Source organism: Lissotriton helveticus, chromosome 2_1, assembly GCF_964261635.1.
Source record: "Lissotriton helveticus chromosome 2_1, aLisHel1.1, whole genome shotgun sequence".
Lineage (NCBI taxonomy): Eukaryota > Metazoa > Chordata > Amphibia > Caudata > Salamandridae > Lissotriton > Lissotriton helveticus.
This window is the reverse complement of record NC_136059.1, coordinates 1,196,623,919-1,196,642,128: the sequence shown is the minus strand read 5'-3', so window position 1 is coordinate 1,196,642,128 and position 18,210 is coordinate 1,196,623,919. Positions and strand designations below refer to the sequence as shown.

Here is an 18,210-nt window from a genome sequence, read left to right as displayed (position 1 = left end):
AAACGTTAAAATAAGAGTAGAAGGTTATAAAAGCAGGGGAGGTTACAGTTTCTAGAGGGTGGATAGTGAGACACTGGAGGGTGGTAGTGGAATGGTATTGGTGAAGTTTTTAAGTTGCAATAGAGAGAGGGGTGTAAGACATGGAGTATTTTAGTAAAAGAAAAATATGTGCAACTTTGTGTTTCTTTTTCAAAAAACAAGCTTTTAAGGCTTGCCTAAAGGTGGGACATGTTATTAATAGGTTGTTCTTGTTATTATTGCAGTTTTTTCCCCGACGAAGGACCCTTGGCAGGTCCGAAATGTATTGGACATCAATAAACTGCTTTTAAAAGAATGGTGCTTTTTGTGCGTATTCTTGGAAAAAGGTTCGGCAGGCCGACAGGAATATGAGAAACTTTGGAAATTGGCAAAATTTAACTTGCATGGTGAAAGTAAACATTAAATGGACATGGAGTTTGGAAAGTGAAACTGACCCATGAAGGATGATAATGAATTTGAACCTAAAGAACATTGAAAGCAAATGCGCAAAAGGTTGTCGCCGCTGTTTTTGGGGCAAAGAGAAGCCCCAAAAGTTTCGTAGTTATGTCTTAAGCACGTGCTGTTTTGGGCTTGGCACGATTCAGTGAGCACGCCGTAAGTGAATATTGTGAGTCAATAATGTTCTTAAAGTTGAGTTCGTAACGCTTGGTTAAAAAAGGTGTGCTACCCTTTACAAATGTGAAATGTACTGCTTTAGCCCGCCTGGGTAGGCACCCACGATGAAGGAAGACCATTGAACATTCGAAAAGAGTTCTTTTCATGCAAGGAAAGAGATCTACATTCACGGAGCACGTTTAAATGAAAGTGTTTTCTGGAACTGCATATTAATTTGGACAATTTTTTTTTTATAATACGACATGATTATAAATGAAACCTGTTTACAAGTGAGATTTATTAGAGAGACGCATTTGTCACCACGTATTGAAACGATGATATACAGGTTGCATGGGAGTTGTAGTTTTGTATGAAATTCCAGGTGCTAATCATTCCACGGAAAAAGAGGGAGGGGCTTATGTAAACAGTTGGGAAGGAGCGCATTTAAGTAGCGTTGTGAAACTGACACAGGAGAGTTAACTCGCCGGCTTTGGGCTGTAAGAATGATACGGTAGCGCAGGTATGTGCACAAAGTAATTACGGAAGGAAATATAAACGTTAAAATAAGAGTAGAAGGTTATAAAAGCAGGGGAGGTTGCAGTTTCTAGAGGGTGGATAGTGAGACACTGGAGGGTGGTAGTGGAATGGTATTGGTGAAGTTTTTAAGTTGCAATAGAGAGAGGGGTGTAAGACATGGAGTATTTTAGTAAAAGAAAAATATGTGCAACTTTGTGTTTCTTTTTTAAAAAACAAGCTTTTAAGGCTAGCCTAAGGGTGGGACATGTTATTAATAGGTTGTTCTTGTTATTATTGCAGTTTTTTCCCCGACGAAGGACCCTTGGCAGGTCCGAAATGTATTGGACATCAATAAACTGCTTTTAAAAGAATGGTGCTTTTTGTGCGTATTCTTGGAAAAAGGTTCGGCAGGCCGACAGGAATATGAGAAACTTTGGAAATTGGCAAAATTTAACTTGCATGGTGAAAGTAAACATTAAATGGACATGGAGTTTGGAAAGTGAAACTGACCCTTGAAGGATGATAATGAATTTGAACCTAAAGAACATTGAAAGCAAATGCGCAAAAGGTTGTCGCCGCTGTTTTTGGGGCAAAGAGAAGCCCCAAAAGTTTCGTAGTTATGTCTTAAGCACGTGCTGTTTTGGGCTTGGCACGATTCAGTGAGCACACCGTAAGTGAATATTGTGAGTCAATAATGTTCTTAAAGTTGAGTTCGTAACGCTTGGTTAAAAAAGGTGTGCTACCCTTTACAAATTTGAAATGTACTGCTTTAGCCCGCCTGGGTAAGCACCCACGATGAAGGAAGACCATTGAACATTCGAAAAGAGTTCTTTTCATGCAAGGAAAGAGATCTACATTCACGGAGCACGTTTAAATGAGTGTTTTCTGGAACTGCATATTAATTTGGACAATTTTTTTTTTATAATACGACATGATTATAAATGAAACCTGTTTACAAGTGAGATTTATTAGAGAGACGCATTTGTCACCACGTATTGAAACGATAATATACAGGTTGCATGGGAGTTGTAGTTTTGTATGAAATTCCAGGTGCTAATCATTCCACGGAAAAAGAGGGAGGGGCTTATGTAAACAGTTGGGAGGGAGCGCATTTAAGTAGCGTTGTGAAACTGACACAGGAGAGTTAACTCGCCGGCTTTGGGCTGTAAGAATGATACGGTAGCGCAGGTATGTGCACAAAGTAATTACGGAAGGAAATATAAACGTTAAAATAAGAGTAGAAGGTTATAAAAGCAGGGGAGGTTACAGTTTCTAGAGGGTGGATAGTGAGACACTGGAGGGTGGTAGTGGAATGGTATTGGTGAAGTTTTTAAGTTGCAATAGAGAGAGGGGTGTAAGACATGGAGTATTTTAGTAAAAGAAAAATATGTGCAACTTTGTGTTTCTTTTTAAAAAAACAAGCTTTTAAGGCTAGCCTAAAGGTGGGACATGTGATTAATAGGTTGTTCTTGTTATTATTGCAGTTTTTTCCCTGACGAAGGACCCTTGGCAGGTCCGAAATGCATTGGACATCAATAAACTGCTTTTAAAAGAATGGTGCTTTTTGTGCGTATTCTTGGAAAAAGGTTCGGCAGGCCGACAGGAATATGAGAAACTTTGGAAATTGGCCAAATTTAACTTGCATGGTGAAAGTAAACATTAAATGGACATGGAGTTTGGAAAGTGAAACTGCCCCATGAAGGATGATAATGAATTTGAACCTAAAGAACATTGAAAGCAAATGCGCAAAAGGTTGTCGCCGCTGTTTTTGGGGCAAAGAGAAGCCCCAAAAGTTTCGTAGTTATGTCTTAAGCACATGCTGTTTTGGGCTTGGCACGATTCAGTGAGCACGCCGTAAGTGAATATTGTGAGTCAATAATGTTCTTAAAGTTGAGTTCGTAACGCTTGGTTAAAAAGGTGTGCTACCCTTTACAAATGTGAAATGTATTCCTCCTGCATACCTAATTTTTTGCATTGCCAGGGATTGCAGCACGCCGGGGGCAAGGGGGGGTCTGTGTCCTCATCAGGGAGACAGCCCAGGTTTGTATCAGAGGTTGTGCAGCCTTTAATGTTCACTGCTCTGATGTGTCACTTCACTAGCTTGCTGGTAAGGAGGCAGGTGTGACCTTTCTGCCCAGCCTTTGTCCCTGACTCCTGGGAGTGATCACACTGCCTGGCAGGAGGTTAGTATACTGTCTTAGTTGCAGGAGGGACAGGAATTGCAGCCTGCTGAGCCAGAGCACAGTGAAGTGGGAGTAAACAGGCAGGCCACCTTCAAGGTTCCACCTGGGTGCATGCCAGCCTTCCTTGGGCACCAGATTCATGGCAGGGGTTAGAAGGCATGTTGTTTGACACCAAACTCGACATATTTAGGTGGAACCATAATGGACCTACCAACCGGGGCCTGCCCAGGTGCAAGTCCCATGTTATTCTATGGACCGCCTATCACTTATAGTGCATTTTAATGGAAAAGAAACTATAGAGACATATAAGCTTGCACTTACATGTCTACACCCCTAATATACTGCACCCTGCCTCTTAGGCACGGGAGACCTTCTCCAGGAGTGACTAACATATACTAAAAGCAGTGCATTTAACTGTGCCACACATAGTGAGAGCACTGCTCCTGCAGTTTGCAATGGCAGGCCTGCTGACAGTAGTTTGCTTGGGTCACCCATGGTGGCACAAAACCGTGCTTCTGCCCTGGGGGGCCCTTTACCATCTATGTCCTGGGTACCCCTCGTACCATATAATAGGGACTTATAAGGGGGTAAAGCCTCTCTCAATTGGGATTGCCAAGTCAAACATAACAGTTTAAGGGAAAGAACTCTTGCACTGGAGCCCGGTTAGCAGGCTTCAGAGCACTGTCAGAGTAAAAAAACAGCATTTAGTTATCCAAATGGGGGCAAAAGATGGGGGGGCCTCTGCAAAAAGCCATGTTTTCTTATACTTATTATAGACCAGCACTGTGTTTGTAGTTCTGGGTCTTCATTTAAGAAATAGGTACATCTAATTGGTTGTCTTTATTTTCTTCATCTGACCCGATTGGACTAACACCTCCAATAATAAATATTGGCGTGGACTGGAAGTACAGGGTGGTTTGTGTACTTCGAGCAATCTTGTACCAACAAATGGGTCATTTGTTTGTATTCAAAAGATGCCTGTACTGAATTGTGGTACTCCTTATTTGTGATTGTAGCAAAGAGGCCATGGATGCAATGGCATGTGGAGTGCACTATATTGCTAATTACAGCTGATCATTACATAAATGTCAAGGATTAGATAGACATGGAGACTAAAGGGGTTTATATCGATCTGACATTAATCTTTGGTCATGCACACTACAAAAGGTGTTTATGCTGTTCGTATTTCAGGGAAGAACTCCATCGCCGTGGTAATCTGAAATTATAATCCGTTACAGAAAAAAAGGTAGCAAAAGTGACCATGGAAACAATAAGGCCATCTCTGTAGTAGATGAGGCTGGCAAAGGTTATTAAAGAGTGTTGCTTAACCGCCTTTAGGGGAGGTTGAACACGGTTATGCAGTTTTTGTTGTTTTGCACAAAAACTTTGGGCCCAAGAGAAAATGGTTGTTGCAGAACAAGGGACCCTTATATTTGTAACATAGTTCTACCTATCAGTGGAAAGCATCGTGTACAAGACAAGAGTACTCCAGGGCTTTGGGTTGAGCACAATAAACACTGTAAATGCATGAATCTATTAGTTGGTGAAGGGAGTCATATTCCTTTATTTTAATAGAATATAGTTCTTTTAAATTACACATGATTTTTTTTTATATACCAGAGAAACCTTTATCTACTTTTGTTTGACAGATCTTTTTATCTACATATACAGGCACATTTAAATAAATATCATTAATATTTAGGATATTATGATAAAAGCTAAAAATAAATATAAAAGTGTTTTTTCTTTTTAGATGTAGACTAAATTGTTCCACAAGGAAAAGCCCAATTTGGGTTTGCATTGTCACTCGTTTACTTCCTATTCCTCAAATTTGATTTCCTCCACATGGAGTAGCTGTGCAAAAAACTGACATGAAGCTGGCATCACCACGTTAACAATTAAGTATCATCCCATCTCTCTGCGGACATATGTCTGAATATCATATGCAGAAATTTCCTTTGACATAAATATTGTGTCCTAAATTTTGTTTACAGAGATATTGTCACGTTGGGTGTGGATTTTCTACTCTCAACTCAAATGGGGCAGTATATTTGTATATCATATTTAGGACATTATATTTATGTCAGATGATATTCTAACAATAGTCTGGTACCACACCTTTGTTTGCTAGCTATACAAGTCGCCATCTCTCCAAACCTCTTTTTCCTTGTCAATCACCCCACTCATGTGCGCTTGGATTAGTGATTTGTATCAGTATGTCTGTTGTGAGTGCATGTATACTGTGTTGGTTGTGGTGCTTATATATGTAACTGTCCCGCGTGTTTAGGCTATATGTACTTAAGTGCGTACAAATGTAGTATACAAAAAATAAACCTATTGACTTTGTCAATGCTTGTTATGTTTGTGACCCAGAAGAGGGGCCCATATAGAGGAAGAATACGCTACCAACCATCAACAATAGTTCTGCATTCAAGCGACAAAAGTGAACCCCATCCACTACCAGGGTTGGACTGGGACAGAAATTAAATCCAGGCACCACAACTGACTAACCTATCCACCACTTAAAATGTACTTGCATGTTTCACTATACTAATTCAACACTAATCCTCTATGGGTCCGGAGTAGCGTGCTACCCGCCGAAAAAGCGCTTCGACGCCTCGTCAGGGGTAGTAAGCGCTATATAAATGCAATTACAATACAATACAATACATTAAAAGTGCCCCCCCTCCCCACCACCACCTTTAGCGAATTAGGTAGCTAACAAGTGGCCCACGTACCAAATCAGGACAGTTTTAAACTTGTAAAGACAGCTGTATAGGTATTTTCCAGGGGATGAGATTATGCTTGCTGCAGGAAAGGTTTGTGGTAATGTCAGAGACATCAACATTAAAAACAGGCCCACCAGACCATAAAATCGGCGCACACGTCCCAAAAAAAACACCCATACTCCGATCTGCCAGACAAGCCTTCCGGCTCTGCCTGGTTGCCCTAGAAGCCTTTCCGACCCAGCCCATCACCCTTGAAATGACGTAGTATACGATCTGATTATGCGGAAAAGAACATTGAAAATGGATGCCACAGCGATGGCCTTTATTAATGTTTGATCACACTACGGCATATGAAAGACATCAAACGTTTGGTGCAAAAACTTGCTAAAAATTGTGTTGCCCTGACAGACTGGATTTATGTAATAATATATGATATGAATATAACACTGAAACAAACGTTTGTGTCTCATTGTTACAGGTTAGTAAGTAAATACGGCTCAAGGAAATTTCTGGAAAATGCTACTAGGCAAATCATGAGAACACTGACACAAGCAGTTGTATGTAACGTTTTTCTGGGGCGCCTTGTCTGCGCTCTTCTCCAGTGAAGCCTTCACAGTTCCCTGTGCCTTATTTCTTTCGTTTATTTTTTTTCCCCAGACTTTCCCGCCGGCCCTGTTAATGTCAATGTCTACCACGAGGGAGTCATTAGGGCCACGGCAGAGATTGAATACTACACCGCGATGGGAGAGATTGAAACCCTGCTCAGGAAAGCTGCTGATCCGGTGAATTTTATTTGCAGGGTAGGTTGATCTTCGGGTGTACGTTTTAACAATTTGTGAATGGATGGAACGATAACGGGGGTAAGTTGGGAGCTAGCCCTGATTGGGTCCAGCTGTGGCAAAAATAAAGTTTGCACTCATTCAGTGGCGAAGAACAGTAGATCATTGGCGAAACAGTGATTCACTGACGAGAAACCAATCGTTGAGGGTGGTTGAATGTTAACACTCAAATCTGTCAAATATGATTGAACCAAACTTCCCATCAAGTAAAAAAAAGGACAACATTTCCGTTTGTGACTCAGAAGAGGATTAAATACACTTAAACAAGTAAGGTATGTAAACGGCTGATAGACAAACCGGCTGCTGAAATGTGACTTGCTGTTTCCTCTGAAGGAGACGCTCGCGCTCTTAATGCTCGCGAACATTAGGCCCGCCCCCAGCAGTCATTATTCCCCTCCGTGCACCCACCCAGTTGTCAATCATCAGCCATGTGGGTTGCCAAGCAGATCTCTGCGGCTTCACTCCTGAAGCACACGCGCAGAAAAGAGCAGAACCAAGGCTCCTGGTTTCGCGGGGAGCTCAGACTCGTGCGAGGGCGGCACACGAAGGAGAAGGAAAGGGGAGGAAGGTGTATCGCGGAAGTGGGTTTGGAATGGCAGCCCTCCGCGAGTGGGCGGCGGGAGTGCACGAGCTGGCATGATGCCGGCTCGGTAATGACAAGCCTCTGAAGGGGAAAGAACAGGCTATGTCTTTAATGTCGACGGTCTCATTTTCCTGTGACAAATCTTCCTTACCCACCACCTAAGGCGTAAACATTCATAACCGACAGATCCGTGAAACATGATGTATTGGGTTATTAGTGTTCCATTAAACACAGTGTGGAGTCCCACAGCGCTCCACGCGCGCTGCCCGCCTTCCTAGAGGAAGGGTGCAAAATACACAAGCGTCTCTTATTCCACATATACAATACATTGTTTCAAATGTTAACTGTTGGCTTTTTGAACATAAAACTCCGGGGAAGGGGTTGGAGCAGTCTCCGTCCCAGGAATTTTTAACTGAATGGGCCAAGGGTGTGTTTGGGTGGGTCAATGTCTGCCCATTTTTGGACAATTCTGGAGGTAGCCTACAAGCCCTAGATTTACAGTATATTTTTTTCCAATCAGTCATGCAGAGCATGTGGAGAGTTATTTGAGAGTAAAAGCTGATGTTTATACTCGTCAGGCCCGAACCTCAGATTTTCCAGCAGGCCAGGCTTCAATAAAAGCGCCTGGATACCAAGCAGATTGTCAGTAGTTCAAGTTTAGGGAGGTCCCTGTAACCACACCCAAGACTTTGCATCTTTGCACTAGGAGGATTGGCTATTTACTCCTTGCACTTTGTCCAAAACATATTTCGTTGCACACTGTGATCTTTGTAACTGTTTATTACCATGACATTTTTTTGCTTTCATTGATAAAGGTTAGAAAACAGCAACACATTTGGAACAAACGAAAGAGAGCAGTTTTTATGCCTGGCAATTGTAAAACTGGTAATTGTAGTCAAGGAGGCAACCTTCTGGGGTATATCGCACAGAAAGCCCCAGGTGTGCAATAGCCCACTTTGTGTATGTCGGTGCTCTATGTTAATACAGAAGGGGGCCGATTGTGCAGCCCCTTTTGTAATACTGATAGCACTGGTGCACATGTAGAGCTAGCACTATCTTCAGAGCATATTCCCTCATTTTCATGAGAGCATGGCCCCATGCAAATGAGGGAATGACTTTGCCTCTGCGCCCGACTCATATCATGGATGTGGGTGCATATAGACCCTCAGGATGCGCACTGACGATATGCCACAAAAAGGTGGTACACAGTACGTGTGCCTCCTTAAACCAGACTTCTGGAGGGTGCCAAAGGGCTACAATAGATCCCATAGACTTTTCTCTGTAGGCAGGTGCAGTCACTAACTGCACCTGCCTGCAAGAGGATTTCTCTCCCTTCTTAAAATTGCAGGCAGCATGCTGCCTGCATTCTGAAACACAGGATTTCTATACTTATAAACAGCCTCTCTGTATTTCACTGCAAGCAGTGCCCACAGAGCAGGCACAGATCCCCAGCTGTCCTGAGGGCAGTGCATTAAGTGTAGCAGGGTGCACTGTCCCTGTTTACACCCGGAACACCTGTTTAAAGATGGACAGTGATACAAACATGGAACAGTGCTCTGCATCGGTAATACAGGCCCTGTTGTTCCTTGAGAACTCTCTTACAAACTCATCCATGCATAAGTTTGCTGTGAGCTCCATCTTGTGCTAAAATGGTCAAATTCTGCCACTTGTGTGATGGAAAGGTATGAGGACAAGAGATAGTGTTGAAAAGGTGCTCTCACAGGCTTCTGTTGCAATCCCTATAACAACTGAGGCTACAAACATTTCACGAATCACTGGAAAAGTTCAGCATAATCTTGCACCATTTCATGGTGGCATCTTGTTGTCAGTGCTAGCGAAAAACATTGCTATTACACAAGGGGGCATAGATGCTTGGGCTGCCCCTTCTGTAATAAGGATGACATCATCTCTAAATGTGCTCTGACATGATCAGAGAGGACGTGCCCTCATTTCCATTGGACAGTGTTCCACGCAAAGGAGGACATCCTTTATTACAGATGCAGGAACAGAGGAAATGAAGCCCCACACATGCCGAGGAAAACTGATCCAGGGTCTCAGTGGGTGAAATGATTCAACACATCAGAGATAAGCTGGATTTCTCAGCTGACCCTACAGATCCGATGTTTTAGGGTTCTTTAAAAGGGTTTAAGCTGAATCTAATTTAAGTTTCATACAGCTACATATTCAGCACGTGCATCACAAAACCTTATTGGAGACTTTCAGGTTCCTTTCGACACTGTATAGAAAGGTGAACACTGCACAGAACTGTTAGGCACTTATGGTGCTATATGTGCGTTTTTGACCAGATACTATGTCTAATGCCCTGTGTGCACCAGCTCCTTCAGCGGGGGTCATCACATTAGACAGGAGGCATATTTAGGGAGACCATGAAAACTGGATGCAGCATTAATTTATCATCTAGCATTTAGAGGTCTAAAGATGCTTGGTTTGGAACAAGATGACTTTTATGAAAAATCTGCAGAATTTTCCTAAGTGCTCAGAAGCCTAGCTTCTTCTCGTTTAATATAACTCAACAGCACCAGCAATTCCGGCAACATCAAAGCATGTCCCTTCATGGATTGGATCATGACTGGGGAGCTGCCGACATAGACAAATACCAGTCATCCAACAATATTCCACCCTCCCAGCCACCTAAATCTTGACTTTGCCAATGCAGATGTGATTCCAGTGGGTGGAGAGTTAATGTATTTTGCAAACAGTTTGATAGAAAACTTTACAGAGCAGTGGGCATAGGAGGTGGCATCCGAAGGTTAGCAACTAGAGATCATGTTTCCTGCTTTGGAAGTTTACTGCGCCCCTCAGACCTGAACGAGAGAGAAGTGTTATGACAAGCAATACAGATTCTCTGTATCAAAAGGATGCAATAGTAGAAGTTTCCCAAGGGAAGAATAACGTGGGTATTCCGTCAACCCTCTTTTGAATTTATCAAAATCTTCAGGAGACCTGAGAAAAATATTAGAAATAAACGGAGTCAACAATTTTCTGGGCATGAAAACTTTTAACACCCTCGATCTACAGGATGCCTCCTTTCCCATTCCCATCCATTTTTCTTCACAAAATTCCTGAGATTTGCTTTGGGGGATAATTATTGTCAGTCACATGTGCTTCTCTTTAGAGTTTCATGGGCATAATGATCCTTCAGAAAGATATTGGAGCCTAGTAGATTTTTCTCCATTTAAAATGGATTCAAATGTCCCAAAGGAATATGAATGTTTGATTTCTGCTCCTCTTTTAAAAGCCACAGAGCGCACACCATGAAAGTGTAGGACCCTGCAGGAAGTCAGATTCATCCTGAATACAAAAAAGTTCTAGTTGATTTTAGCTCAAAAACAGGCATTCATAGAGTTAGAGCTTCGAACCAACATGGGCATAGAGTTCATACAGAGAGAAAGAATTCCTTACCTTTTCATTTATGAACACTTCTGAAAGCAGATGTTGAACCTGCAAGAGACTTTTTAAAAGAGCTGGGGCACTTGGCTACCACAACAGCGACAGTAGCATGGGCGAGCTTACACCTAGATCCAATAGTTTAGCACTTGATAGCCCTTTTGGACCTGAACACATAGGAGATAGGAATGCAGAATCCTGCATCACATCAGTTAAGAGATGCTATGGTGGTCAGAAGAATCTCTTTTACTGGCATAGATGTCTCTTTCATTCCCTATCCTACTGGTGATTACAAACTACACCAGTGCATTATCCGCCATCTGCATAGGGTTCTAGGCAGAGGTTCACTTTCTATCTTCAACAGGACCATATATTGCACAGTGTCAGAAAATGTTTACTGACAGATTGAGTACATTTCAAATCAGAGATATTTCAGAAACTGGCAATCAGCCTGTATCATCTGTAGTTAGATCTGTTCCCATACTCTTCTCCTTGTGCCCAAGGAATAAATCCCCGGAAAAACGGGGAGTAGAAGCATTGTCATTTTGATGGCAAGTCTGCTTGAGCTGTTTCTCCAAATTCAACTCCACTCAAAGGAGTTCAAGAGGTGGAGAAGGGGCAACATGGCGGCGGCTCACTAGACCGCTGTGAGACGCTCTCTCGCGCCGGGCCTAACTAATGGGCTACGAGGAGGGTTAGGACCTTTTTGCACCTACTGAAGCACACTGAGGTACTGAAGCACACTGAGGCACGTTGAAAGTATAGCAATACAAGTGGCTACAAGCGATACCAGAAGTTATCAAGTCGGGATAATTGCGATATACAAGCCAAAAGCATGAAGTATGGAGAATGGTTGGTGCTTACCTTGATGATTCAGTAGACTCAGCATTTTCATCGGAATCACGGCCAATACTTCACTATATAGCATCAGCCCTCGGCCTTACGGTGCTAAGACTTTTCATCCAACTTCGTGCCAGCAGAGAACAGCCTAGCGAACAGGACAAGCCTAAAAATTCCCCTGTAACCGGTTCAACACTACAGAATACTCAGATGGCCCCGAAAAACGCTGCAGCGGTGGCAGCTGCCTCAAAGACCCGGGTAGCCAAGCAAGCGCTACGTGATCAAAAACTAGCGGCAAGGCGCGCTGGATCCTTGACGGACGAGATCATCGGCTCTGATGGAGGACAGACTCAGCCTCAGCAGAAACAATACAAGGCGGCAAGAATCGCCAACACCCCGGGCCCGGGTCCCTCTGTTGTGGACCTGCTTCGGAAAACGCCGGCTGGAGCTGCACCCTCCCCCTCCATTCACCACGCAACAAGCGGACCGCTGATTGCAGCGCCGCCAGTAACCCCGGTGGCGCTTTCCAGCGTGGATTCGTCAGAGTCAGCGGCAGCCCTTCCCGAGTCTCCCGAGGGGACAAGTATCACAGTAAGTTTCCCTACTACAACTGACATGTCTACTGTTGAGACTGTAATGGAAAAAGAAAATGCAGCAGTACCGGCAATACCGGCGATACCGGCGCAAACACAAATGTTAGCAGTAATAACGGGGGCAAACTTACAGACTCAGGAGCCAGGTTTAGTACTAACTAAGACACCTACTACAAATAAGGCTCTGCAAGCAGTGACTGTACAACCGAGTATAGCCAATATGCCCAACCTGCCACGGTCTGAAATACAGCTTGCACCACTCAACTTGGCTAACGTGGGGGGCATCTCTTCGTCGCCCCCTCTGACACAGACGCTGGCTCAGGCACAAGGCACTCCTGTATCAGCCACATTAGGGGGAAAGGAAAATGAAGATGGGCCAATAGCACTCCTGCCAGACTCCATTGAGGGAACCGGGATCCCTTCAGATACGGACCTGGAACCATTAGAATTCTATACCATTTCTGAAGGTCGTGAAGACCTAGGATGGCACCATGACCTAGATTCCGACCTAGATCCCCTCTCTGATTTGCAAACAGGCTCCAGCTCCAGCACACAGGATAGTGATGTGGATGAGTTATTGGGCGAAATCACTACAGGAAGGCACACAGTGATTAAAAAAAAAAGAAGTCGTCATGGCATGGCAGGTCCTCATCGGGATTATGCTCCTGCAACAACCCTCAGCAGTCAGGGCCCCTCTTTATTGGAGGAGCAAAGCACAACCTTAACCTCGGTAATGGACACGGTGCTGCAGGCGATCGCATCCCATAGGGAACAAACCTCCAAAGATGGCCGGAAGGCACAGCAAGCTCTACAAAAGGTACAAGGCGTGGTACGCAAGCTCTCTAAAACTGTGGCGGCTTCCAATGCAAGAATGGCTGATATAGAAGATCGGATAGTGGTTAACGAGGCTGAAGCAACAGTAGTGAAAGAACAGGTTGATTCCCACGATGCAGAACTGACTGACATGAAGTGGAAGCTCGAGGAGATGGAAAATCGTATGCGCCGCAACAACCTCCGAATACTGGGGGTTCCGGAGAAAAGTGAGGGAGACAACGTACGCGCTTATGTGATTCAACTTTTTAAAGATACATTTCCCGAGCTATCCTCATGGAACTGGGAGCTGGAAATTCAACGTGTCCACAGAACCCCGGCTACTGTACGGGCTTCTAACTCACAAAGCAAATATCCTAGGGCGATACTGGTTTTTTTCGGCAACTTTCTTCTACGTCAGGCTATTGCAGAGAAAGCGAGACCTGATGCTCATCGCTCTCGAGGAGATATCTCATACTTTGTTAGGCCTGATTTTTGTCACACAACTGTGGAGCGGAGATGGCGGCTTTGACAGTTAATTAAACCCTTTCTAGACAAAAAGGCCAAGGTTTATTTGAATAACCCTGCTACACTCAAAGTTTTGTATAATGGTCAGGTTACATTTTTTACCTCCGAAATTAAAGCGAAGGCCTTTTTAGATAGCCTGACATAAGTATGAAATAATAATACTTTGATGGCGGGTAATGTTTAATGACATAGATGGAATGTGTATATTTAAATGAATTATGAAGGTCTAGGCCTGACACTAACTTCCATTTTCCCACAGCTATCTAGAACATGTATATGTTGCACCTATCACTGTTTTAATGATTTATTGTTTGGCACTTATGGGTTCTCTTTTCGGCTCAGTGGGCTCTATGGGGTCCTAAATTGATTACTTTACTTAAGATATATTTGTCTCATGTTTTATATTCCTCCGCTAGCCCGCACATGTCTTATTAGGTAAACCTGGAGTAATAATATGGCACGGCGCAGAGGTGTCTCTCCATCGCTACAGACTCTAGTGAGAGTCTACATGCCTCAAAGGGTGGTGCGTGGGGGGAGGGGTTTGGGGAGGGACCCGGGTAGGGGAATGGTGGGTAAGGGGGGCAAGGGGGGCAAGGCGGGAGGGGGAGAAAATGCAAAAAAATTTGGTGAATTCAGTCACAAGTTAAGATGCACACAAAGACCATGGTTTGATGTGAACCAATATAGCCAAAACAGAAAACAAAACCCTAAAAAACAAAACTGTATTATGCATATCAAGAATATTTGTGGTCTTTGGATCCAATACATTAAATCTGGGCTAGATTTTATTGTTAGTAAATGGGGAGAATAAGTTTATGCTCGTGGAATGTGGCAGGCCTCAATCATAAAAATAAAAGAGCCCAGCTATTTCAATTAACACGCCAAAACCCAGTTGATATAATATGTCTTCAAGAGACACATATAGCATATACAGACAGAGATTTACTCAAATTACCTGGATATAACCTAATGGTAACTACATCTCAAACATCCAAGACCAGAGGGGTGGCCATCTTAGCCAAACCTATAATAGGCTCCCCAATCCGCAAATTGGCCGATAAACAAGGTAGATGGGTCATAATTCAACTACAGTTGGGCATTATTATCTGTGCAATTTATGGCTCAAATCTAGACGATCCTGATATTTTTCAGGAGCTCGAAATAGAATTGGCCTCCTGGTCCGGCTCTCTAATCCTATGCGGGGACTTCAATATTGATATTGGGCTGCCCGTAGACAATCACCTATCTTTGAATTATAAAGGGCGGAAACCGAAGGTATATAGCGCATTAGGCCGGATGATGAAAAGTCATAATCTAGTGGACGTCTGGGGGTTACTCCAAGGGCCAAATGTAGATGGTTTCACGTACTTTTCTTTCCCCCACAATAAGTACGTCCGAATCGATTATATTATGTCATCTATAGAGGAAGGGGACATCCTAGAAATAACGAAATCCCCGAAAACAATATCCGATCACAATGCGCTGACCTTCATCTTTGATACTGCCAGTTTGGTTAAGTCAACGCCCCAATGGACTTTCGACAGGAGGTTATTGGTTAATCAGGAGTATATAATTTATATTAAATCATGGGCCCAGTCATTTTTCGATTATAACCAGTATAGCGCACCTCGTCTGATAGTATGGGACTGTTTTAAGGCAGCATTGAGGGGAGAAACTATCTCATTTGTAGCTAATAAACGAAAAAATGAAAAACATACTAACACACAACTGATGCAAGAACTCTCTAATCTCGAAACTCATCATGCCTTTGAAATAAATCAGGCTCAAAGAGGGCAAGTAGATTCTACCTCTGATCCGGGGAAAACCTTAAACAAAATAATGATTCATAAAAATGAGATCAATAGTACGCTTATTCAAAAAGCTGCCGAAATTTATCAGGCTAATAAAACTAGACTGTATGAATCAGGAGAAAATGTGGGGAAGCAACTAGCATTACGCACCCGACAAAAACAATCATTGGGTAGCATTAAGAAGATCGAATTTGAGGGAAATTAGTATACAGCTCCTAAAGAGATTATTAAAGTATTCCAAAAATACTATCCAAAACTTTACAGTAGCGAAATCTCACATTCTAATAACATAATAACAGCATTTTTAAATAATTGGCTCCCAGATCAGGCTTCATATAAAACTATTGATGATGAGACCAAAGCTAATTTAGATAGAGAAATTACGCTTACCGAAGTGGAGATTGCTCTAGCTGGTTTGGCTAATGGTAAAGCGGCTGGTCCGGATAAGATCCCACTAGATCTATACAAAATCCTGGGCGATCAAATAACCCCTTTCTTGCTCGATTTGTTTCTTGGAGTGCAATACCACACAAACCCCCCAGAATCATGGAAGCAAACAAATATTATTATTTTTCATAAAAAGGGCAAACCACCTCACCTTCCCTCTTCATATAGGCCCATATCCCTGATTAATTCAGATTCAAAACTATATGCAAAAATACTTGCAAATCGACTGAGCGGGGTCATCGAGCACCTTGTGTCCCCGTGGCAACATGGCTTTATTCCTGGCAAGAGCACCACAGACCATACTCGGAGAGCCATAACCCTGTTTGACATCATGGGCGCCACGGGGGGCGAGATGTCGATGATCCTCCTCGATGCAGAAAAAGCATTCGATCGAGTATCATGGCAATTTCTCTGGAACATCTTGGAAAACAAAAATTTTGGAAACAATTTTATTCAAGCCATTAAAGCCATTTTCATCAACCCCACGGCCAAAATCTTTATAGCTGGTGACGAATCGGAGTCTATCAGGGTTCAAAGAGGTACAAGGCAGGGTTGCCCTTGCTCCCCGGTTTTATTCGCCCTGTATATTGATCCCCTTATTCAGAAGTTATTAACCTCACCCGCAATTCAACCTGTCATTACTGGGCTTTTTTCCACCAAAGTCATGGCATATGCTGACGATGTCGCCGTTATAACCACCAATCCGTCTGAAGCAATCTCTGAAATTGAGACAATCACGCAAGCATTTGGGGTGTATTCAGGGTACTCTTTGAATAGAGATAAAACGATGGTATTAGCCACTAATAATATCCATTATGAGAGCATACTTAGGGTTAAACAGGCTACATACCTAGGAGTATGCCTGTCGGTGGATGTAAGCAAAATTACCGACTTAAATTACTCTCCCCTTATTAACAAAATCAAAAGTGATTGTAGAAGGATAGATAGTCTGCACCTTTCAATAATAGGAAAGGCCAATTATGTTAAAATGAATATATATCCACGTGTTTTATATTTTTTTTAGAGCAATCCCTTTACTACCGGGAGAACATTTTATTAAGACTATAGATTCCCTTATCTCAAAGTTTATGTGGAGCTATGGTAAAATAAGACGGGCCCTTCCCCTGCTGGCGCTCCCCTAAAATAGAGGTGGCTTAGCTCTACCGAACCTAAAACTATACCTTTGGGCAACGCTAGTACAGCATATGGACCCTCTTCTAACGGCCAAATCTAGAGTCTTGATCTCTATAGCTCCATATATTCCATCAATATATGAACTTAGCTTAGGTGAGAAATATAAGGGGCTGTTTCTAAGACAAGTAGAACCATCATACTACAAAAAAATCAAATTAAAGACAATTCTAGATGCACGTGCGGTATGGAAAGCTATTCGTAAACATCTGGATATACCTACATTTACAAAATATACACCATTATGGCAATGCAAAATTCTTTCTCCCATTTTTAATGATATCGGATTTCAGAGGTGGGAGCTCTTAGGCATTAGAACAATAGGCGATTTTTTGGGTAACAGTATTCCATCATCCTTTGAGTCCTTCCAAATAAGATACAACATTCCCGTTCGTAACTTTTTAAAATTCTATCAAATTTCATCTAGCATCTGTAATATTAGACCAAAAATTCTATTAGATAATATACCATTACTGGACATTATAGGGAAAAAGTCCACAAGAATTGGGGTCCTATATCAGATGTTTATGGCAAACGCCCCTGACGACCTTGAACGCACGGAACAATCCTGGGCCACAAAATTAGCCAACCCTAACGTAGATATAGATCTCTCACTAGTTCTCTCAGCAAAATATTTTATAGCTTCTAATCTAAAGGCCCAATATTACAGAACCATTTTTAACCTATACTATACGCCAGCTAAACTGTATGCTTGGGGACTTAGGACTGATGATAATTGTCCTAGATGTAATCAGTCACCTGCAAATCTCCTGCATATGTTTTCTGAATGCCCGGCATTGGTAACAGTTAAGGCTATGATACTGGAATACTGGGCCCAAGTCTTCGGGCATCAAATTATAGACTCTATAACATTGCTCCTATTAGGTCATGATGATTCTTTGGATCACAACAGGGAAGAACAGGCGGTAATCTTTTTGGGATATGCCGTGCTCCGAATAATCTTGGCAGCTAGATGGAAAGATGCAGAACCCCCCACCTTTCATATGTGGCTTAGTCGGTTTATTGCCATTTATAAACAAGAAATTGCAATTTACGCCACAAGAGGTAGGAAAATGAGGGCAATAGGGAAACAGCTGTG

At 42.7% G+C, this 18,210-nt stretch overlaps 1 protein-coding gene across 1 annotated transcript in view; it reads left to right on the top strand.

Annotated features, from left to right (window-relative positions):
• BANK1 (B cell scaffold protein with ankyrin repeats 1) overlaps positions 1-18,210 on the top strand; it is a 2,434,538-nt gene that overhangs the window by 773,039 nt on the left and 1,643,289 nt on the right. Inside the window, exon 5 of the mRNA XM_078676074.1 lies at positions 6,719-6,861. Coding sequence (XP_078532200.1) covers positions 6,719-6,861 — 143 coding nt within the window. The remainder of the gene's footprint in view (positions 1-6,718; positions 6,862-18,210) is intronic.